This window comes from Marmota monax, unplaced genomic scaffold (assembly GCF_021218885.2).
Source record: "Marmota monax isolate L192 unplaced genomic scaffold, Marmota_monax_Labrador192_F-V1.1 WCK01_AAM20220418_F8-fsc00164, whole genome shotgun sequence".
Taxonomy (NCBI): domain Eukaryota; kingdom Metazoa; phylum Chordata; class Mammalia; order Rodentia; family Sciuridae; genus Marmota; species Marmota monax.
The window spans coordinates 3,525,758-3,549,211 of NW_026693313.1; the positions used below are offsets into that span (position 1 = coordinate 3,525,758).

The window sequence follows — 23,454 nt, forward strand, 5'->3', positions numbered from 1 at the left end:
ATAAACCTTCACGTGCATGTATACACACACATACACACAAAAACATATGAAGATCTGCAAAGATACAGTATACCAAACTCATGAACATTTGTAACCTCTTAGGAGAGAGCTGGAGTAAAAGAAGGCTGTGTGCAAAAGGTAGGTTTAATGTTTCTAATACATCAGTTTTCTAAGTACTGATAATGAAACCCATTTATATATTATTTATACATGTAAGGTAAAGAAGAACATGGTCCCTGAGATCAAAAAGACTTGGGCTTAAATCTCTGCTCTTGGCTTATGTGCTGTGGAACCTCAGTCACATTATTTTGCATCACAGAGCTGGAGGAAGGCTTTAGCTTATGTGTGTGAAATCCTGGGCCTTTGAGCAGGCCAGTGCCACTCACTAGCTGACAGTTGTTCTATTTCCTGTTCCCACTCTCCATGACAACAGTGTTGAGAATTAGTGTGATGACGGATGAGGAGAAGATGGCATTTAATAATTCAAAAGGAGTTTGAGATCCTATAAGTCTTTAACAGTATTCAAATTTATAATGTCAGAAAATTCCTCTTCAAAAATCTGCCAAAAAATTGATAACAACAGAATATCTGTTTTAAAATTCTATGTATAGAGACATAAGATAATATTATTGGAATGTATAAAATGTGGCTTTATTTTTAATGGAGTCACAAGAATTACACAAGAAGTATGGCTCATGTCTTTTCTATGGCACTTCTCAGTCACAGTGCCAGAGACACTCTTATAAAATATCAACTGCACCTTAGAAATTTTTTCTTTTTTTTTTTTTTCTATTTTATTTTTTTTTATTTTTTTTTTTTTATTTTTTTTATTGTTGGTTGTTCAAAACATTACATAGTTCTTGATATATCATCTTTCACACTTTGCTTCAAGTGGGTTATGAACTCCCATTTTTAGCCCATATACAGCTTGCAGAATCACATCAATTACACATCCATTGATTTACATATTGCCATACTAGTGACTGTCATGTTCTGCTACCTTTCCTATAGAGTAGAAATTTTTTCTTGAAAATTTAGTTTTTAAACTACATAACACTGAATACATTAAATGTAAAAATAAATAAGTAAATAAATAGGGGATGTGGCTCAGTGGTAGAGTATTTGCCTAGCATATGCAAGGCCCTAGGTTCAATCCCCAGCACCACCACCCCTCAAAAAAAAAGAAAGAATTAAAAGGAGTATTCAATGATGAAAGTCCTGCTTTAATGCAGTTATTAAGTAACTCTCATTACTTCCCAATTCCATTTATATCCTCAAAGTAACCAAGGTTAAGACTTTGGTGGACACCCTTCTAAACTTTTAAAAATTTCAATCATATGCCAGGCACAGTGGCACACGCCTGTAATCCCAGAAGCTTGGGAGGCTAAAGCAGGACAATTGCAAATTCAAAGCCAGCCTCAACAATTTACCAAGGTCCTGTCTCAAAAATAAAAAATAAAAAAGTCTGGGAATGTGGCTCAGTGATTAAATGCCCCTGGGTTCAATTCCCAGTACCGCCCCCAAAAAAGCAATCATATGCCTGTAACTTATACACATACAATGTCATCCTTTGTTTGTAATGAAAGATATAAAAGTTGTATGATTTTATTCTGGAAAATGTATTAAAATTTTTTTGAGTTTTTAAAAATGTATTTATTTGTTCTAATCAGTTATACATGACAGCAGAATGCTTTGATTCATTATACACAAATGGGGCACAATTTTTTACTTCTCTGGTTGTACCCAGAGTAGGGTCACACCATTCATGCAATTGGACATGTACCTGGAGTAATGATGTCCATCTCATTCACCAATGTCACTCTCTTTTGATGCATTATTTTACCTACATGAAATCATACTATCCCTCCTGTTCTGTGGCTGTATTGGTACTTCAGCAATGTCCTGGCATGCTCTGCACATACATAAACTTTATTCTTTGTAAATGCAGCATTCAGTGTGAGTACTGTTGATTATGTAACCATTGTTCCCAGTGGCAGACATTCAGGTTATTTTCAGTTTTTCCACACCCATACAAAAAACTCCAATAAATATTCTTATACAAAATGTTTAAGAACATCCATGGGTTTTTAGACAGGAGTGGGTCCAAGAAGCATTATTATTATTATTAGGCCAAATGGTATAAGCATCCTTCAAATAAACTCACAAATGGGATTAAGGCCTTTAAAAAAAGGGCTTTGTGCCATGTTAGACTGCCTTGCAGCCTTCCCTTTTCACCTTCTATTGTGTAAGGATGCAGCAAGAAGGCCCTCACCAGACACCAAATGCCAGCACCTTGATCTTCGACTTTCTAGTCTCCAGAACCGTGAGAAATAAATTTCTGTTCTTTATAAATTACCCAGCCTCAGGTATTCTATCATAGTAGCAGAAAATGAACTAAGACAACTATTACAAATAATAACAATTATCACAAAGTCTATAACATACTTTAGCAGAAAATGTAAATTACAGTGTCAAGAATCTCACAATAGGGCTGAGGATGTAGCTTAGTTGGTAGAGTGCTTGCCTCGCATGCACAAGGCTCTGGTTCAATCCTTAGCACCACAAAAAAAAAAAAAAATCTCACAATAGCCAGAGGCAGTGGTGCACACCTGTCGTTCCAAATACTAGGGAGGCTGAGGGAGAGGACTACAAATTTGAAACCAGCCTTAGAAATTTAGCAAAACCTTAGTTCAAAATTTAAAAAAAAAAAATGCTGGGGTATAGCTCAGTGGTAAAGCATTCCTTGGTTCAAACCCCAACATAAAAAAAGGAATTCCTGTGCCCAACTGATGGGGAGGGAGGGAGGAAGGAGAGGGAAAGAAGGGCTCTCCCTCCTGTAGAATGCCAAATGCTGAAAAGCACACGGAGAGGACAGCTAGACCTGGAAAATCATCATCTTCTAGTCAAGGTGAAGGCTGACTCAGGCAGAAATTACGAAGAGCAGTATATTTTCCTGGTCTTAAGTTAGCTCCCCGTGGATGGGTTATTAGTTGCCAGGGGGAAAATACACTAATTTTCTACCCTACAGTGACCTCCTTTTGGTTTGATTATTCCTCTTGGTTAACCAAGTCACATTAAAAATTATATAAACAATTAAACAGTCACCATAGCAAACCTGCTCTCCTGTGACTGTGTACATTGATTACCTTAGATGTGGATTATCTGTAATCTCAAGAAATTCCTTGTCCTTACCAAAATAACATGTTCTAAGGACTCATAAAGTCTCTTGAAAAAGTAATGTACCACAAGAGGAAGTAATGGGAGCACCAAGGACTGGACAAAAAAATACTCAGGGGCTGGGGATGTGGCTCAAGCGGTAGCGCGCTCGCCTGGCATGCGTGCGGCCCGGGTTCGATCCTCAGCACCACATACAAACAAAGATGTTGTATCCGCCGAAAACTAAAAAATAAATATTAAAAAATTCATATTCTCTCTCTCTCTCTCTCTCTCTCAAAAAAAAAAAAAAAAATACTCAGCATATAATACTGACATTACCTGAGTGGACAATAGTAGAAAAAAGATGCTCATTCAAAGCCATGTTTCCAATGATCCGCATTATATTTCTCTGCACTTTCGGGCAGTCCCTGTGAAGTTGGTACAGCCTCTGAAGCAGCTGCAAGCCTCCACTGGCTTCGATTTTATCACAATGTGTGGGTATCTAGCATAGGAAATTAATGAAAGGTTACTCTATGTTGCACAATTCATTATACAAGATGACACAGCAAAATGACAGAGCCAGGTGGCTCCTACTCCAGGACAAAGTGACAGAAAGACTACTCAAACTTCTGATCTGCTTACTACCTCAAAATCACTGAAACACTCCCAACAAGGCACATCTCACTAGGGCATCTAAAATTCTCATTTTTTTAAATTAAAAAAAAATTTAAAAATCTAATATTCTTACAGTTATTATGCTTAGCTCTTGTTTGTAACCCTATGACGATGTCATTATACAAAATTGTTTCAATTTATTTTGATGCTCTGGCTTGAAACTATCTTAAAATGATTCACTAATTTTGAGAAATCTGCCACCTGATAACAGGAAATAGTCCTCTGTGCAAGCAGACAGATTTTGCTTTTGCAAATACGATTAACACAAATCATACAGATGTGCACACCTATACACTACTCTCCAAAATGCCCACAGCAATGGAGCTATCCCAAAACTCAGGAGTTGAAAACATGTTTACAGAGAAAGATCAAGTAGCCTGACGTGTGGAATGTGCCTATAATCCCAGCAATTTGGGAAGCTGAGGTAGAAGGATCACAAGCTGGAGTTCAGCCTCAGCAACTTAAAAGAGACCCTCAGCAACTTAGCAAGATCCTGACTCAAAATAAAATAAATGAATAAATAAAGACTGGCAATTTAGCCTAGTGGTGAAGCACCCCTGGATCAGTGTCTAGTATCAAAACAGAGGAGGGGGAGGAGTCATGTAAAAATAAAGGGACTTGAAACTTTAATGGATAAAAGAGATAAAAGAGAAAGAAAACCAAAGGAAATGTGTATATATAGGTAAAGTAACAGACCTGACCACATCATTATAGTCAACAAGAACATTACAGGTTTGTTGCTTTATTCTTTTAAAAATTAAACCACCAGTGCTCACTTTGGGAAAATAAACACTGAAATTGGAACCATACAGAGAAGATTGGCATGGCCCCTGAGCAAGAAAGACATGCAAATTCATGAAGCATTCCTTTTTTTTTTTTTTTCTGGTATCAGTATCAGGGATTGAACTCGGGGGCACTCGACCACTGAGCCACATCCCCAGCCCCATTTTGTATTTTATTTAGAGACAGAGTTTCCCGGAGTTGCTTAGTACCTCGCCATTGCTGAGGCTGGCTTTGAACTTATGATCCTCCTGCCTCAGCCTCCTAAGACACTGGGATTACAAGCATGTGCCACCGCATCCAGCTCATTTCATATTTTTAGGAACCCAACGATTATGTATAACCATAAAGCTCTAATAATAAAAAAAAGCTTCTTTAAAAATTAAATTAAATTTAACCATAATCATGCCTGTAGGCCCCACTATTTGGGAGGCTGAGGCAGGAGGATTGTTTGAGCTTACAAGTTGAAGACCAGCCTGGGAACATAAAAATATTCCTTATCAAAAACAGAAAACAAAATAACAAAAACTGTGATCATGACAGAAAGGTTCCATAATGCCAAAAAGTTTTTAAATCATTGATATATGGGCTGGGGTTGTGGCTCAGTGGTGGAACACTTGCCAGCACCTGTGGGGCACTGGGTTCGATCCTCAGCACCACATAAAAATAAATAAATAAAATAAAGGTATTGTGTCCATCTGCAACCAAAACAAATTAAAAACTTTAAAAAATCATTGCTATATGCTACAGTTATAATTCACATGTATGATCATCTAAGAGTTCCTTCCCGCCCCCATATTCCAAGTCTCTGACAGATATTCTAATGGAAATTATATGGTGATATGTGTGAAAAATCAGAGAATGGCAATAGAAGACAGCATAATCAAAGGCAAATGCCACATTTAGACAATGGGTTGCTTGCTTTATACACAATTAAAAATCTTTAGAAATATCTAGCAAAAAATTACATTCATGCACTGGTATTAAATTATGGTTATTAATTCTAAATTAGAATAGGAAAATAAGAAGTATAAAACAAATGAAAAAAATTTTAACCTTTTAGAATAAAGGAAGATTATTTCCCTTCTATGAACTAATCTACAAATTTTTTTCAATGTAACCATAAAAGGTAAACCACATTTTGAAAATGCAAGTTACCTCTGAATGTTTTACTATAGCTTCTAAACAGAACGTTTCCACTGTAGCTGAAGGAACTTCTCCAAAACTTTCAGCATAAGGAAGTCCATTTCCTCCAAAACACCATAAACCACCCTGAAATTAAGATAATTGAAATTTTTACTAAAATGTGACCAATAATTTTTGATTAACAAAAATAAATCTCTGAACTATATACAGTATTAGAAAATTCTAACATGTAAAGAACTCAAGATATTTTGGAAACTTAAAGGAAACTTTATATAAACTTATGTTGCTTATTAGAATAGCAAACACAGGGAATTATCCCAGAAGAGAACAATTTCTGCATCCTTTCCCATTCTTTCCTCTTTGTCCTTTGATAGGAAAATGTGAAGATTAGCAATTAATTCTTTTAGATTAATTAATTTATTTTAATTAGGTATATATGCAGCAGAATGAATTTTGATTCATTGTATACAATTGTAGCACAACTTTTCATTTCTCTGGTTGTACAAGATGCAGCCTCACACCATATGTCCAGTCATACATGTACTTAGGGTAATGATGTCCATTTCATTCTATTATTTTTCCTGCCCCATGCCCCTCCCCAACCTTTCCTCTCCTTTGTTCAATCAAAGTTCCTCCATTTTTCCCATGCTCCCCCCTCCCCACCCCACCCCCTTTATGGATCAGCATCCACTTATAAGAGAGAACATTCAGTGTTTGGTTTTGGGGGATTGGCTTACTTCGATTAACATGATATTCTCCAACTCCATCCATTTACATGCAAATGCCATAATTCCATTCTCTTTTAATGCTGAGTAATATTTCATTGTGTATATATACCACAGTTTCTTTATCCATTCATTTATTGAAGGGCATCTAGGTTGCTTCCACAGTTTAGCTATTGTGAATTGATCTGCTATAAACATTGATGTGGCTGTGTTACTAATTCTTTATCAAGTAAGAAAGGCTCAGGACTGATCATAAAGTTCTAGTGTTATCTATTTCAGAACCCAGTAATTCATAGAATATGTTATTGTCCAGGACATGCTAACAAATCTACTGAAAATCTAATAATAAATTTTTTTAAAACAATAAAAGCATTATCAGGCAAATTAAAAATAATGACTATGATGATAATGGTCATTGATGTTTTAATTCTTCCCAAGTTCAAATTCAAGTTCATATGGAAAAATAATTAGGATAATTACAAAACAGAAGAGTACTGAGCATTATTCCTAGTAGATATTAAAACATAGAGAAAAAAAATTAAAGGATAATTTCCAATCTTACCACAGATCAAGGACTGTCCTAATATGCAACACTCTCCTGTAATCAGTGTGAAACAGACCAACACATGGCATGGAAATAGGCCAAGGATCAAACAGAATGCTCATAGGAAAAGAAATACAATGCCTTTAAAATATGAAACAATGTTCAACATTGGTCACAACAGGCACACCAACTGAAAAGACACTGAAAAACATTTTCATCCACCAGATGGGTAAGGTTCCGAAGGGGAGGCACCCTTATTACCCTGCAGCTAATAATATCAATGGCATAACTTGAGAGAACTGGACATCAGCCATCAAAATGACAAGTGCCCATGCCTTTTAACCATTTATCCTGACCAAATACACATGGGCAAAATGAGAGACACAAAGCTTTTTCCCTGAAGCCCTGTTCAGAAGAACAAAAGACTGAAACCAGGCTAGGCTAGGGCTCAGTGGTAGAGCACCCTTAGGTTCAATTCCCAAAACCACTCCCCCACCTCAAAACAAATGCATACATAAAGTCCAATGTTTTCTATAGAAAATAATATCTTTGGCTGGGCGCGGTGGCGCATGCCTATAATCCCAGTGGCTTGGGGAGGCAGGAAGGTCATGAGCTCAAAGTTAGCCTCAGCAATGGCAAGGTGCTGAGCTACTCAGTAAGACCCTATCTCTAAATAAAATACAAAATAGGGCTGGGGATGTGGCTCAGTGGTTGAGTATCCCTGAGTTCAATCCCCAGTACCAAAAAAGAAAGAAAAAAAAAAATCTTTAAGATTCTGTATTTTCACAATAGCGAAGCTATGGAGCCAACCTAGGTGTCCTTCAACAGATAAATGGATAAAGAAAATGTGGTATATATACACAATGGAATGTGGAGAGAGGAGGATAGGAATAGGAAAGACAGTAAAATAAATCTAACAATTTTCCTACGTACAGATATGAAAACACCTAAGTGAATCCTACCATCGTGTACACTCACAGAATGGTGTCCTAATTAGAATAAGATATATTCCATGCTTGTATATTATCAAAATGAATTCTACTGTCAAGTACAACTGAAAAGAAACAATTTTTTAAAAAAATTCTGCATTTTGAGATAGTTCATAATGTTCATGTCTCAGCAAACCAACTAAATGTTCAAAGGAATTTTGGGCCACTTTATAATTTTTATTCATGCCTTCTTCTCCAATATAGTATATGTTTTTTTCCAAGATTACATGCTTGCAGGTAAAAAAATTCACACTTATTCAATTAAGTAATTGTGAAGAGACTAGCTCATTGAAAGTCATTCTCTTCTCTGACAGAGATAATGATAAATATTGGATTGGAAGATTTGGGGGGATGGGATTTTTTTGGGGGGGGGGGTGCTAGGGATCAAACCCAGGCCACAGAGCCTGCAAGGCAAGTACTCTACCACTGAGTTATACCTCCAGCCACCATAAGGGTGTGTGTGTGTGTGTGAGTATGTATGTTTTAAAGATTTATCAACACATCCTAGCATGTCCACGGTCCTGAGTTCAATTCCCAGAAACACAGGGAAAATTTAAAAAAAACCTGACTCCCCCAAACCTTTCTCCCCACTTTGTATACTAAAATCACCTGACTGCTTTCTACACTAAATACCCCAAGGAAAGAAAGGAGCCAAGGTAAAGAAAAACATGCAGGATTTTAGTTTTTCTTGATCATTTCTGTGGCGTGAAATAACAGTGCAATTCCAATTCCACTGTTGCTGTTGGCAAACTGGTGAGCTGGCAGGTTGTGTGGCAGTAAGCATGGGCAAAAGGGAGGAATGTAGAGGTGCTCGGTCCTGGGATGGCTATGTGGACTGCATTCTAACTCCTAACATGAAAACACACATACAACTGCTACTTTATCACTGGATTAAAATATAAGAGGAGTAAATAAATTCATAAAGATTTAAGAAATGCTATATCAAATTCTAGATGCAACCAAAAAAAATGAATTAAGCATTAAAGAAATGCATAGGAAAAGCTGAAGAGTGAATGTTCACAATGAAGGGTAAGGTATAAAAATTTAAAAACAGCTTACTAAAGTATAAGAGAAAACATCAACCAAGTAGGTACTAAAGCACTTATATCTATATTATATATCAATCATGGGTATGTCCAAGTACTTTATGTAGAAATTTTAAAAATTATGATCCTCAAAATGAGTCTCAATGTCACTTTGATTTAACGGGGTATTTTTCACTTGTCAACAAGTTTTTAACAGCAGAATGATTTAATACATTAAATGGATGTCTTCTTACCACATAATCTAAGTCCAGTTAAGCATAATCTTTAGGATTACTTTTATTTTTGTTTGTCATGTAAAAGTACTTTGATTAATAATGGAAATATCACACTTGTTATTTATTTAAGCTACATATAAATCTGGGCCGATCTAGCTCTTTTAGCAATATTATGGCTCTTTATTTGATGTATACTTATGAGGAAATATTAGGTGTGAAATTCTGTACTTGGTACTGGGGAGGTTACTGACTACTGGGAGAGAATTAAATAAATAAGCAAGCAAATGAAAATATAAATAAAGAATGGGAAACATGCTATGAAGGGCACTATAAGCAATGGACATTTGAGATACGAGGAAGGTCTCGGAGGAGCTTCCTTGCTGAATCTGCAGGCTGATAGGGAGGCAGCATGTGACATGTACCCAGAGGCATGGGGTTCCAGACAGAGAGAGCACAGGGAGCTACACAGTCAGCAAGTTCAAGGAATGGAGAGGAGGCCAGGTGCAGAAACACAGTGAGCACAAGGGAGAGTGGGAAGAACAGGTCAGAAGGCAGTGAAGACATAAAGCTCAAGCCAGCCAAGGCGAAGGCAGTTGAGAGGTAGGTCTACACTCCTAGGAAAAAAGCACTTCGAAATGAGCAGATTCGCCCATAGCCAGAGTCAGGGCTGGGGGTTATGAGGATGACAGTGGTGTGTTCATTCCTTGAACTGCACAGGTTGCATGCAGGAACTTGGAAAAGCAAGGAAGCCTGCCCATCTATCTGAAAGCAAGCTCACAGCCTCCCGTTCTGCATAAACATTTATGTCTTTATGCAGGTTTCCACATCCTCTGGCATTCAAGAAACCTCCATCCATAGCATCATATCACTTAGCTTTCCCACTTCTTGGTATTTTCCCCAAAGATCTAAAGTCAGCATAGCAATACAGCCACCTCAATACCTTCTGGAGCACAATTCACAATAGCTAAATTATGGAATCAACCCAGGTGCCCACCAATAGATGAATGAATGCATTGAACTGGGAGTCAGCAAAGGAAACAATCAAGAGAGAGCCTACAGAATGAGGGAAAAATCTTTGCCACCTACCCCTCAGATAAAGCATTAATCTCCAGGATATAAAGAATTCAAAAAACTTAACACCAAAACAATTAATAACCCAATCAATAAATGGGCAAAGGAACTGAACAGAGACACTTCACAAAAGATGAAATATGATCACTCAATAAATATATAAAAAAAGTTCAACGTCTCTAGTAATTAGAGAAATGAAATCAAAACTACTCTAAGATTTCATCTCACTCCAGTCAGAATGGCAATTATAAGGAATACAAGTAATAAAAAATATCAGTGAGGATGTGGGGAAAAGGTACACTCATATGTTGCTGGTGGGACTGCAAATTGGTGCCCAAAGGACTTAAAGTCAGCATACTACAATGATTTGGCCACATCAATGTTTACAGCAATTCAATTCACTATAGCTAAGCTATGGAAGTAACCTAAGGGCCTTCAACAGATAAATGGATAAAGAAAATGTGGTATATATACAAGTGGAATATTACTCAGCTATAAAGAAGAATGAAATTATGGCATGTACCAGTAAATGGATGGAGTTGGAGAATATCATGCTAAGTGAAATAAGCCAATCTCAAAAAACCAAAGTCCAAATGTTCTCTCTGACATGCAGATACTAATACACAATAATGGGGAGGGGGAGAACAGAAGTTCATTGGATTAGACAAAGGGGAATGAAGGGATGGGTCAGGGGTTGGGAATAGGAAAAAGAGTAGAATGAATCAGACATAACTTTCCTATGTTCATATATGAATACACAACCAGTGTAACTCCACATTATGCTCAATCACAAAAATGGGATCCTAATTAGAATAAATTATACTCCATGTATATATAATACATCAAAATACACTCTACTGTTATATATATCTAAAAAGAATTAAAGAAAACATTGCCAACAAAAAAAATTCTGATGTATATACATAATGGAGTTCATCTCAACCATAAAGAAGAATGAAACTATGGCATTTGCCAGCAAAGAGATGGAAATGGAGAATATCATGTTAAGTGAAATAAGCCAAACTCAGAAACTCAAAGGTCAAATGTTTTCTCTTATACGTGGAAGCCAGAGTAAAATAAAGGAACGGGAAGGGAAAGATAGGCCATCATAAAGATAAAGGGAAGAGGGCTGGGGTCATGGCTCAATGGTAGAGTGCTTGCCTACCATACCACGTGCAAGGTGCTGGGTTCGATCCTCAGTACCACATATAAATAAATTTATTTTTTTAAAAAGAATAACTTCTAAAAAAAAAGATAAAGGGAAGATCAGTAATGTAGAAGAGGAGATTGAAAGGCAGAGTGAAGGGATGGGTAAAAGAAGATAAGACAGAATGAATGCTTAAAAAATCATGTTATGTGCATATAGAAATATACTGCAGGGAACCTCACCTTTATGCATAAGTAAAAAGAACCAATCAAATATAAATAAATAGATCAGTGAAAACTCTAGGAGAGTAGAGGAAGGAGAATGGTAAAGGGGAGAGAAGACGAAAGGAAAAGGGAGAACATCATGAACTGAAATCAAATTCTGTGCATGTATGAGTTTGTCAGGATAAACCCAACTACTATTATAACTTTAAAGCCCTAATTAAAAAAAAAAAAAAAAGAGGAGGAGGAGGAGGAAAGAAATCTCCATCCTTAAATTGTCTGCTGGGTCTTAACTCTACCATCATACACGCTATGTTTACGGAGATCCACATCAGAAGCAAATCTTCATAAAAGGACTTCAGACCCTAAAGACTAAGCTAATTTCATAGAGATTCTAGGAAGTTACAGGGGTTAACTTCCTGTGAAGCCACTTACACCTACCCCAGGCCACAGGTCCTCTTCCAGTTCCACGTCCCCTCCCCTCCACCTACTTTCCCTCCCTCTGTCCTGGCTCCTTCCTCCTCTGTAGAGGACTCTAGAAACCAGACCCTGAGTTCATGGAGGGCTCTGTATGGTGCAGGGAGGGGTCAAACAGTCAGGTGTCCCTTACTGTACACACAGAACAGGTATGCTTCATATATATCTATATATATGCTTCATATATATCTATATATATGAAGCATACCTGTTTGTAGGGCATGATGTAACATGTGGGGCATGTTGCATCAGAAAAGAGGAAACCTAACTTGCTAACTTGCTACCCGCTTCCTGGTCCTGGGGCCACGTGTGGCTAAGATGGCGCCTGGCAATCAGCCAGGAGGCGGTGCTGTGGGTGGTGACGAAAAATCAGATGACATTTAGGATAGGCTCAGAACCCTTGGGCGGGGGGAGCCCCCCCCATTACGGCCTGTAGGATGGATGTAAATGAACTCTCCCCACCCTGCTGACCTTTATCCTGATTGGATCCTGTACATTATATTAGTTGTGTGGGTTTTCTCAATAAGGGAGATCCTGCTTTGACTGATCTCCCTGGCCCTTCTGATAGTCCTCCGGTGAGGGAGGGCTGGGTGCTGGAGGCCAGTCGACCTTTGCCTTTCTTGGCTAGTCCTGGTCTCGGGCGTGCTTTCCCCATCTCTCCCGCAGGTCAGGAGGAAACAGAGGGCTAAAAATCCCGACATCTGTTCTGTGTGTACAGTAAGGGACACCTGATAATTCTGGACCACAAGATTTTAGCTGGACCATTCTTATACCAAGCCCCTAAAAGCCTTGTGATGGGAAACCCTCTTGATGCACCCTATCCACTGTTCTCCAGACTCCAGACAGATTGACAATAACATCAAAAATAAATCTCTGGGGCTGGGGTTGTGGCTCAGTGGTGGAGCACTAGCTAGCATGTGCCAGGTGCTGGGTTTGATCCTCAGCACCACATAAAAATAAACAAATAAAACAAAGGTATTGTGTCCATCCACAACTAAAAATAAATAAATAAATCTCCATTCATAATGGTTATGCTTCTGGTCCCCAGTTGTTCCTTCAGGCAGGTAAGGTCCTCTTAGGGAGACTGTACACGGGGACAAGGTGACTGACTCCAAGCATCCAGATGGCAACCTGGACTCTGACTTCAATAAACCACAGGTGTGACTCTGTCAGCAGTAGAAAGCACAGATATTTTCATATCACATCACATTTGTCACAGCCATCTGATAAGGTCATTATAACTTATTATTCCTTTGAATGTCAATTATCAGACAGAGAAGTTGCATTTTCTCATACTGATGATCCAGAATCTACACTGCTTTTCAGAATTCCCTAGTAATAACTATTAGTCTATATTTTCATGATCTTATTCAGCTAAGCATAAAAGCATTCACACTGATATACAATTAAAACGTAAAATTTACATATTAAATTGAGACATATAAAGCTTCCACTTTCCCCAGCTCCTTCCACTGAAAGGGTCTAAAAGCAACATTATTAGCAATGAGCTTACCTACCCCAGAGCTTGGCTTCTAAATTCAACCAGACCTAAAATGAACTAGAATTTCTTTAAGAATAAACTGATCCCAGTACCACAGCAAGAAATGTTTAAAATGATCCAAAAAATAAGGAGTACTCCAAAAATAACACAGATATTCCAAAAGACATGGAGCCAACCTGAAAGGGCTCCTCCCACAGCCAAATATGGGATATTCTAAATATCATCATCTCTAGCAAATCAATATAATAATGTATGAGCCTATAAGGATAAGAAAGTAAGAATGCAAGAAAAATGGAGGGATGAATAAGGAGGGAAAGCTTTTCCTTACAGTAGAATACTAACTTGTGAATAAGAAATAATCCAAATGGAGAAAAAGCACTATTTTTTTTCCCCATACAAGGGTGATACTAAGACCACGGGCTGGAAGTTTGAAGCACAGAAAAATCTCATAGTCTCAAAGTATCTCCTTTCTCTACAGATCTCATATTCATTACAAATATAAAAACATTAACATTAAAGCAGAGAAACCTGGCAGATGTCACTTTAACCAACTGGACAAAGTTAACATCTGCAACAGGGGGAGGAACTGGCATCATGGGCTTCTGAATGTGATGCACTGAGGAGGATACAAAACCACCAGGGTCATATCCCTGTAATAAATGCACATCTGAACCTAATCATAGAGAAGTGTAAGACACTAGACTGAAGGGCGTTCTATAAACCACTCCTCAAAGACAGGGATGAGATGGAAATTAATGCTGAAGAAATTTCCCAGATACGCGACTAAAGAGACAAGATCAAAACATGCGATGCTTAATCCTAGTCTAGCTCTTGGATCATATTGTTATTTTTTTAATACCTTTATTTTGTTTATTTATTTATTTATTTATTTTTATTAATGTGGTGCTGGGGGTCAAACCCAGTGCCTCATGCATGCTAAGCAAACATTCTATCACTGAGCCATAACCCCAGCCCTGGATCATATTCTTTTTTTTTTAATATTTAATTTTTAGTTGTAGGTAGACACACAGTATCTTTATTTCATTTTTATGTGGTGCTTAGGATTGAACCCAGTGCCTCATGTGTGCTAGGCAAGTGTGCTACCACTGCATAGTACTGGCACCAAAACAGGCCAGTAAACCAATGGTACAGATTAGAGGACTCAGAGACTAACCCACAAAATTACAATTATCTTATATTAAACAAAGGTGCCCAAAACATGCACTGGAGAAAAGATAGCACCTTCAACAAATGGTGCTGGGAAAACTGGAAATCCATATGCAACAAAATGAAATTGAACCCCTATCTCTCACCATGCACAAAACTTAACTGAAAATGGATCAAGGACCTAGGAATTAAACCAGAGACTCTGCATCTAATAGAAGAAAAAGTAGGCCCTAATCTTCATCATGTGGAATTAAGCCCAACTTCCTTAATAAGACTCCTATTGCACAAGAATTAAAAATAAGAATCAATAAATGGGATGGATTCAAACTAAAAAGTTTTTTCTCAGCAAAAGAAACAATCTGTGAGATAAACAGAGAGTCTACATCCTGGGAGCAAATTTTTACCCCTCACACATCAGATAGAGCACTAATCTCTAGGGTATATAAAGAACTCAAGAAGCTAAGCACCAAAAAAAACAAATAACCCAATCAATAAATGGGCCAAGGACCAGAACAGACACTTCTCAGAAGAGGATATAAAATCAACCAACAAATATATGAAAAAATGCTCACCTCTAGCAATCAGAGAAATGCAAATCAAAACTACTCTAAGATATCATCTCACTCCAGTCAGAATAGCAGCTATTATGAAGACAAACAACAACAACTGATGGTGAGGATGTAGGGAAAAAGGTACACTCATACATTGCTGGTGGGATTGCAAATTTGGTGCAGCCAATTTGGAAAGCAGTATGGAGATTCCTTGGAAATCTGGGAATGGAACCACCATTTGACCCAGCTATTCCTCTTCTCAGACTATACCCAAAGGACTTAAAAAAGAATACTACAGGGACACAGCCACATCAATGTTTACAGCACCACAATTCACAATAGCTGAACTGTGGGGTCAATCTAGATGGCCTTCAGTGGATGAATGCATAAAAAAATTGTGGCATTTATACACAATGGAATATTACTCAACATTAAAAAAGAACAAAATAATGGCATTTGCAGGTAAATGGATGGCATTGGAGAAGTCAGCCAATCCCCAAAAAACAAATGCCGAATGTTTTCCCTGATATAAGGGGGGTGACTCACAGTGAGGTAGGGAGAGAGAGTATGGGAGGATTAGATTAATTCTAGATCGGAAGAGGCATGGGAGGGAAAGGAAGGGGGAAGGGGATTAGCAAGGATGGTGGAATGTGATGGTCATCATTATACAAAGTACATGCATGAAGACTTGAATTGGGTGTCAACATACCTTATATACAAACAGAGATAAGAAAAATTGTAGTATATATGTGTATTGAGAATTGTAATGCAAAAAAAAAAGTACATGTATAATGGCATAAATTGACATGAACATACTTTATATACAGAGATACGAAAAATTGTGCTCTATATATGTAATAAGGATTGTAACGCATTCCACTGTTGTCATGTATTTTTAAAAAATAATAAAATCAATTAAAAAAAATGGTCATATGAGGGCTGGGGCTGTGGCTCAGTGACAGAGCGCTCGTCTCTCATGTGTAAGGTCCAGGGTTCGATCCTCAGTACCACATGAATAAAAGTATTGTGTCACCTACAACTAAAAAAATAATTTAAAAAAAAGTCATGAATTACTTTTTCAGACATCAGTCTGCTAGTGAAAAATCTTTAAAATGAGCCAAATGAGATGGGTAGGGGAAGGGGTTAGAAAAGGGGCTGAAGCTATGACTTTTGGGTAAAGTGGCACAGTGGCATTAAAGCACTTTCTCTCTTTTCACTTGGAAAATGTTAGGAAATGTAAAAACAGAACCTTATAAAAGGTAGAGGAATACTAACCACCCAGTAACCAGGTGAGGAATCAGGGAATGGCATGGGAATGTAGCAGAGGGGCTGCAGCAGAGCACAGCAGAGCACCCAAGTCCCCATCATGACCCTGTCTATAAATAGCCTGGACATGGCCATGCCCAAACTATCAAGTGTTAAACAGGGCCTGCCAAAATTTTCCCTGGCTTCCAGATGAAAAGGAGAGCCTGAGAATAAAAAGGGAAACATAGATTTAGGTAAGAAACTACTGAGAATAACAGGCCCATTCTTGAGCACAAATAACAAAAGAAAAAAATGTATAAATCTAACTTCTTCAAAATTTAAAATGTTGAGCTGGTTATGGTGGCACCTGCCTATAGTTCCAGCTACTCAGGAGAATGAGACAGGAGAATTGCAAGTTCAAGGCCAGACTGGGCAACTTAGTGAGACCCTGACTTAAAAAAACAAAAACAAACAAACAACTTGTACGAGAATGTTGATATTGGGAAATAATAAAAAATACGCATTTGGTCTCTGCCCTGGTTCCTGAGAGACAGCTCCTAAAACTCTTGGAATCTCCAGAGTGAGAAGAGTACCTTTGTATGCTAATGAGATGACTGGTGGCTAGGGTCCCCATATAGTTTCAGGAAGGGGCTAGTAACCAAAAAGACCAAGGTAGCATTAGAGGGTTGGGAGTTTCAGCAGCCAAACCCAAACCTTTGGGAGAGAGAGGGGCTTAAAGATTGGGCCCATCACCTGCAGCCAATCATGTTGTCAATTGTGCCAATATAATGAGCCTCCATAAAACCCCAAAAGGACAGGGTTCAGAACATGTGGTGCTTCCTGAGGGGTGTGCAGAAGGCATGGATACTCTGTGCTCCTTCCCACCCCGTGCCCTTGGCATCCCTTCCATCTGACTAATAAATTGGTGAGTATAAGTGTTTGTGTTCTATAACCATCCTAGCAAATTAATCAGACCTGAAGGAAGAGTTCATGGGAACCCAATGTCTAAAGAGTCAATCAGAAGTGCAGGTAACAACCTGCAGCTTATGGTTGGCATCTGAGGTAAGGGCAGTCTCAGGGCAGAGCTCTCAACCTATGGGTTTAATGCTATCTCCAGGCAGACAGTATCAAAACTGAGTTGAATTAGAGGACACCCAACAGAGTGGTGTGTAGGCAAAAGGTCACACATGAGGTGATTCCATTACATGAAATACAATAGGCAGATCACAGATGGAAGAGATCAGTGGTTACAGAGTGAGGAGGAAGGGAGTGGAGAGTGAATGTTGATGGATACTGGTCTTCTTCCTCAGATGATTATAACATGCTGGATTAAATTATGATGACTGCACAACTCCATGAGTATAGTAAAATCCAATGAATTGTGTATTTTAAAAGGATTGTATGGATGGTCATGGTGTAGTACACCTATAATCCCAGTAACATGGGAGGCTGAGGCAGGAGGATTGCAAATTTAAGGTAACCTCAGAAATGTAAGAAAACCCTAAGCAATCTAGCACAAGCCTGTCCCAAAATAAAAATAAAAACGGGCTGGGGATATAGCTCAATGGGTTCAATTCCCAGAACCAAAGAAATAAAAATACCTGTGGGTTCAATTCACAGAACCAAATAAATAAACAAATAGGTAATTTATGGTATGTGAATTATATCTCAATAAAACTGTTATTTAAAAAAAAAAAACTGGTTCAGGGCTGGGGGATATAGGCTCAGTTGGTAGAGTGCTTGCCTCATATGTACAAGGTCCTGGGTTAAATCCCCAGCACCATAAAAAACAAAACAAACAAACAAAAAAAAAAAAAACACCACTAGTTCAAGAGGAAATATCATCATGGATTTAAGGCCTTTTAAGAAAAAGATCATTGCTCTGCCCTCTTTCTTGGCTGTCTGAGGCCCCAGTCTACCTGCTTTACCCTCATGTACAACCATGCAAGATGTCCTTCTAGTGATGGGTTCTGTACTCTACCTTCCACTAAGAAGAACCAGATCTCCTTGAAAAAGTAGCCCATACATGTTACAGGGTAGGGAGGAGGGAGAGCCAGGGACAGCTTACTGTCAGAAAACAAAGGTACTTTCACAGGCACCTCATGAATGGAATTAAAAGGTTAAGGAGATCAGCCCCAAGGAAGGGCTGTCATGACCAGGCAATGGCATCTTGAGCATAAAAAATAACACTGGTTAGAATTCACTGGAGTGATTCTAGACCTGGCCCCAAAGGGGAAATTATACAAAGTATACTAGACTACATATTGATGCATCCCTAATTTTTCATAAAAGGGAAAATGAGAAAAAGATAAAGTCATTCCACTGAAAGAATATAGAATACTATGATTTGTTTTACTGATAAAGCAAATTGGCCTCTTTGAGTAGATTACATCGTTATTAGAGTAATAGCGATGGCTATTTATTTTTCTCCTAGAGATGTAAGATTTTATTTAAAAAATACTGAGATGAGAGTACAAGAAGACTGGAATTCAGCGACAGCCTCAGATGGGCCTGAAGTAGGAGGCTGTTTAGGACGCCACATCCAAGACACCCTCCTTGGACATATAAGGAAGACGACCGTGGGATTGTGCTGGGAGGTTTCGTGCTGGTTGTGGATCTAGTGAATGGCCCACAGCTGAAACATTAGGAGCACAAGAAGCAGAGGGGGACAACATGAAAACCTGCATCAGGGTGACTTTTCCATCTCCAGGGGAGTTGGGTGCCCCTGGAAGTACTGTGAGAGCTCTGACCTGACTGACCTTCAGCGAAGCTCTGTTCTCCTCCCTGTGTCAGACTCTCCTTGGGTCTTCACATCCTTGCCGCTACAACTTTATGTCTTGTAATCGCCTCCTGGCATCCTCCTATCAATCTCAGCTCTATCCCTGGGAGCAGCCACACTGGCAGACAAGGGTCCACTATCATCAGCACAAAACATACAGAGCTTGAATTTAACACATAATGGGAAACCACTAGAGGACTTACACGGGGGCATGACAGAATCTGTTTTATTTTTTTCTGGTGCTAGAGATCAAACCCAGGGTCTGACCCATGCTGTACAAGTGCTCTATCCCTGAGCCGCACCATCTGTCTTAACTAATGTTTTTTAAAAAGATCTCTCTTTAAAATCTCAGTGCACCTGTGGTCTCAAGTTACTCAGGAGGCTGAGGCAGAAGATCACTTGAGCCTAGGAGTTTGAAACCAGCCTAGGCAACAGAGCAAGACCCTGTCTCAAAAAAAAAAAAAAAAAAAAAATCCCTTTGATTGTAGGGAGGAAAAAGAACTGAAGAGACAGGTAAGGAGCTTGCTACATGCTCTAGTCAAGAGGTATGCAGCTTAGGAGTAGAGCACTTGCCCAGCGTGTGTGAGGCACTGGGTTTGATCCTTACCATTACATTAAAAAATAAGAATAATAAATAAAGGCATTCTGTCAATCTACAACTACAAAAAAAATTACAAAAAAAAGAAAAAAAGGTATGAGTGCTATGAGTTGATACAGATGTGAAAAGAAAGCCTCCTGGACCCAGCAAGACAGCATTCTCAGCTTCTATTGGACCCTCTCACCACATGCATATAGGATGTTTGATAAAGTATAAAAAAATTATTTTAAACATTCTTTAGACAAGCTCTAAAGAAAAAAAGAAAGGATGGGGTAGAACTAAAGTCAACACAAGGCAAAGGAGGTGATCAAGGGAAAGGGCGGCTCTGGAGATGGGATCTGAACACACTGAGGTCTCATTCTGTCAGAGCTCGATTTGAGATTTCTGCACAAAGAAAGGCCCTGAATAGCTGCCTCCTCTCCAACAGGGGGTGTGGAAAAACTCTTCCCTCCTGCCCATGAAAGCAACAAGAAAGCCAGCTGTTGCTCAGGGATTTGGGTGGGGAAAATGTGTTCTGCAAAAAATCACAATCCTAAGACCATGATAAATCTGAATTTATACTACATCAGTGCCACAGAAGTTCCAAACTAAGAAATGAACATAAAGATCTAGTCCTAGTTGGGAATGGTGGTGCATGCCTGTTATCCCAGCAGCTCAGGAGGCTTAGGCAGAAGGATCATGAGTTCAAAGCCAGCCTTAGCAAAAGTGAGGTGCTAAGCAACTCAGTGAGACCCTGTCTCTAAATAAAATAAGGCTGGGGATGTGGCTCAGTGGCCAAGTGCCCCTGAGTTCAATCCCCAGTACAAAAAAATAAAAATAAATAAATAAAGATCTAGTTCTATAAAAGTAAAACTCCTGGGGCACCCAGGAGAACCAACACAAAACAGCTCTATAGGGACACATCTATAATGGTGCCTGGAAGTCCCACAGGAAACAAACACTTTGGTCAAAAGTAAACTCACAGTCAAAAGGCTCAGCCCATGTAAAGAAACAATCCATCATAAGGGAGAGCTAATGCCAGCACAAACAGGAATGGATTCCCCCCAAAAGTGAAATTATACAAGCACCCCTTTTCCTTTTTTTCCCTCCAATACAGGGAAAAATGTGTTCTGCAAAAAATCTACAACCTCTACCACTGAGCTACATCCCTTTTTACATTTTATTTTGAGACAGGGTCTCATTAAGTTGCTCACGCTGGCCCTGAACTTGCAATCCCCCTGTTTCAGCTCCTGATTCACTGGGATTACAGGATTACAGTGCCACCAGGCCTGAAAACCTGTACCTCTCTTGCATGCTTCTGTGACTGTTTATTTACTTGACTCTCTGTTATCCCTGACATCTGGCCCAATGCATAGCACAAACCAGAAGTCAGTCTATTTATTCAGTAACTGGGCAAATGGCTGTTCTAAGGTTCTAAGAACTAGTCCTGGCACAATACGTTAGAAGGAGTAAGAACTAAAAATTATTTCCTGAATGAATAAATGAGCAAACCTTCTGAGCAGCCAGACTTTGGCTGCTTTCACTAAGGGCCAAGGATGTAAAATACTGGATACACTCATCTACTTCTGTTTGAGGTAAAGAAGCCAGCAACTGTCTGAGTTCTTCTTCAATGGAAGAATCCTGAAATAAAAGGAAAAGAAAATATAAACAAACTCAACAGCTGAGTATAAAGAAACCTCAAAGAATCGAAGTCAAAATACAAGAAAAAAAAAAACAACACACAAATATATACATATATACTATATTATATATTAGCAGAGATAAATTAGTGCTTTTAGACTTGAAAACACTTACCCACCCAGGTAAACACTTAATTTTGAATTCTATACTTTCCTGTCTGCTACTGCATCTGAAAGACGTATTGCAAATTATTAACTCTCAACTTTCACCTCAGAGGCTTTTTGACATCTTGACTCAAAATAAATAAATAAATAAACAAAATTTTTGAAAATTAAAAAAAAATTTAAATGATTATACCCTTTCTAACCAGTGATTGCTTTTTTAAAACTATTTATTTTAGTTATAGGTGGACACACAATATCTTTATTTCATTTTTATGTGGTGCTGAGGATTGAACCCAGTGCCTCATGCGTGCTAGGCGAGTGCTCTGCCACAACCCCAGCCCCAGTGATTGCTTTTTAAATCCAAAATTCTTTACTATCTCATTTTCCCTTTTAATTAATATCTTACATATTCACTTTTCTATTTTTTAAGAACTGACAGCTTACATAGAGGCTTCTAAGAGTTTCATTTAAACATACTTTAAGTCAGGAGTAGTGGCATGAACTTCTGGTCCCAGCTACTTGGGAAACTGAGGCATGAAGACCACTTAAGCCCACAAGTTCAAAAACAGACTGGGTAACAGTGAGACCAACCCAAACAAACATGTTTATCCATGTTCAAAACAGAGGCTCTCAACCCAGGACTCCCCCACCCCCAGGAAATACTTAGCAATGTCTGGAGACATTTTTAGTTGTTCCAACTTGGACGAGGGGGTGCTGTTGGTGTCTAAGGAATGGAGTCCAGAGATGCTGTTAAACCTTCTACAAGGTATACAGCCTGCTTCAAAACACAGCCTGGCCCAAAATATCAACAGTTAAATCTGAGAAAACCTGATCTACATATGGCAAACTCAGATCAAGGGACTGACTCATAGATATCAATATGAAGTCATTTAATGGTGTAGTGGCTCCCCATCTCCAAAGATAGAAAATTATCTTGAAAGAACAGCCCATCTGGAGGAATCAAATTTCATATGAAAACTAACATTCAGTTTGACATCCTAGTTTACTTGCTTGTGAAAATTAGCTAACAACTACTTTTTTAAAGTTTATTTTGCATCCACAGAGAAGATAATATGTTAAGGTGTTTTTCACTCTGGATTATATTATTTACTTACTTCTTTTAAAGATGGCAAAGGAGGCGGTGGGAGAAAAAAGCGAAGATCACTCTCTTTACTTCGTGCCAAACCAATAAGAGTCCTAGCATCACAGGCCTGAGCGATTATTCTATACTGATAATCTGTTGTAAAAGGAGATTTTTTTTGTAAACACCCAAAGTACCTATCATTGTCACAAGAACTAAATGAACAAACTACTTTAAAGCACCCATTTTTAAACTTTTCTACAGGTTTATAATAAAAAATTTCCCAAGTATTTTTTCTCATTTTCAATGCCTGATTACACAACATTTCCACAACAGATCTCACAATTCCCTTTAACATTTATCTGGGGACCAGGTCATGATTCAGCTAATTTTTTGGAAAAAATAAAGCTCAAACATAAAAATTGGTAAGTTAGAATCAGTATAGGTTCTTCTTTTTTAATAATTCCAGTATTCAAGAGCTGTTTTTAAGCCAGGACAGTAGTATACACTTATAATCCCAGCTACTCAGGAGGCAGAGGGAGGAGGATCACAAGTT

The 23,454-nt window shown here is 38.4% G+C and overlaps 1 protein-coding gene and 1 pseudogene across 4 annotated transcripts in view; one reads left to right on the plus strand and one right to left on the minus strand.

Moving 5' to 3' along the window:
- Positions 1-23,454, minus strand: part of Serac1 (serine active site containing 1) — a 62,643-nt gene that overhangs the window by 17,901 nt on the left and 21,288 nt on the right. For all 4 annotated transcript variants that reach the window (XR_009228003.1, XM_046456617.2, XM_046456618.2 and 1 more), the window contains 4 exons: positions 22,933-23,054; positions 21,525-21,653; positions 5,770-5,883; positions 3,496-3,658 (listed from right to left, as the gene is read on the minus strand). Coding sequence is in view for 3 of the 4 variants with exons in the window: in XM_046456617.2 (XP_046312573.1) it covers positions 3,496-3,658; positions 5,770-5,883; positions 21,525-21,653; positions 22,933-23,054 (528 nt within the window). In the remaining variant the exon portion in view is untranslated. The remainder of the gene's footprint in view (positions 1-3,495; positions 3,659-5,769; positions 5,884-21,524; positions 21,654-22,932; positions 23,055-23,454) is intronic.
- LOC124100965 (U6 spliceosomal RNA) lies at positions 4,606-4,706 on the plus strand (annotated as a pseudogene).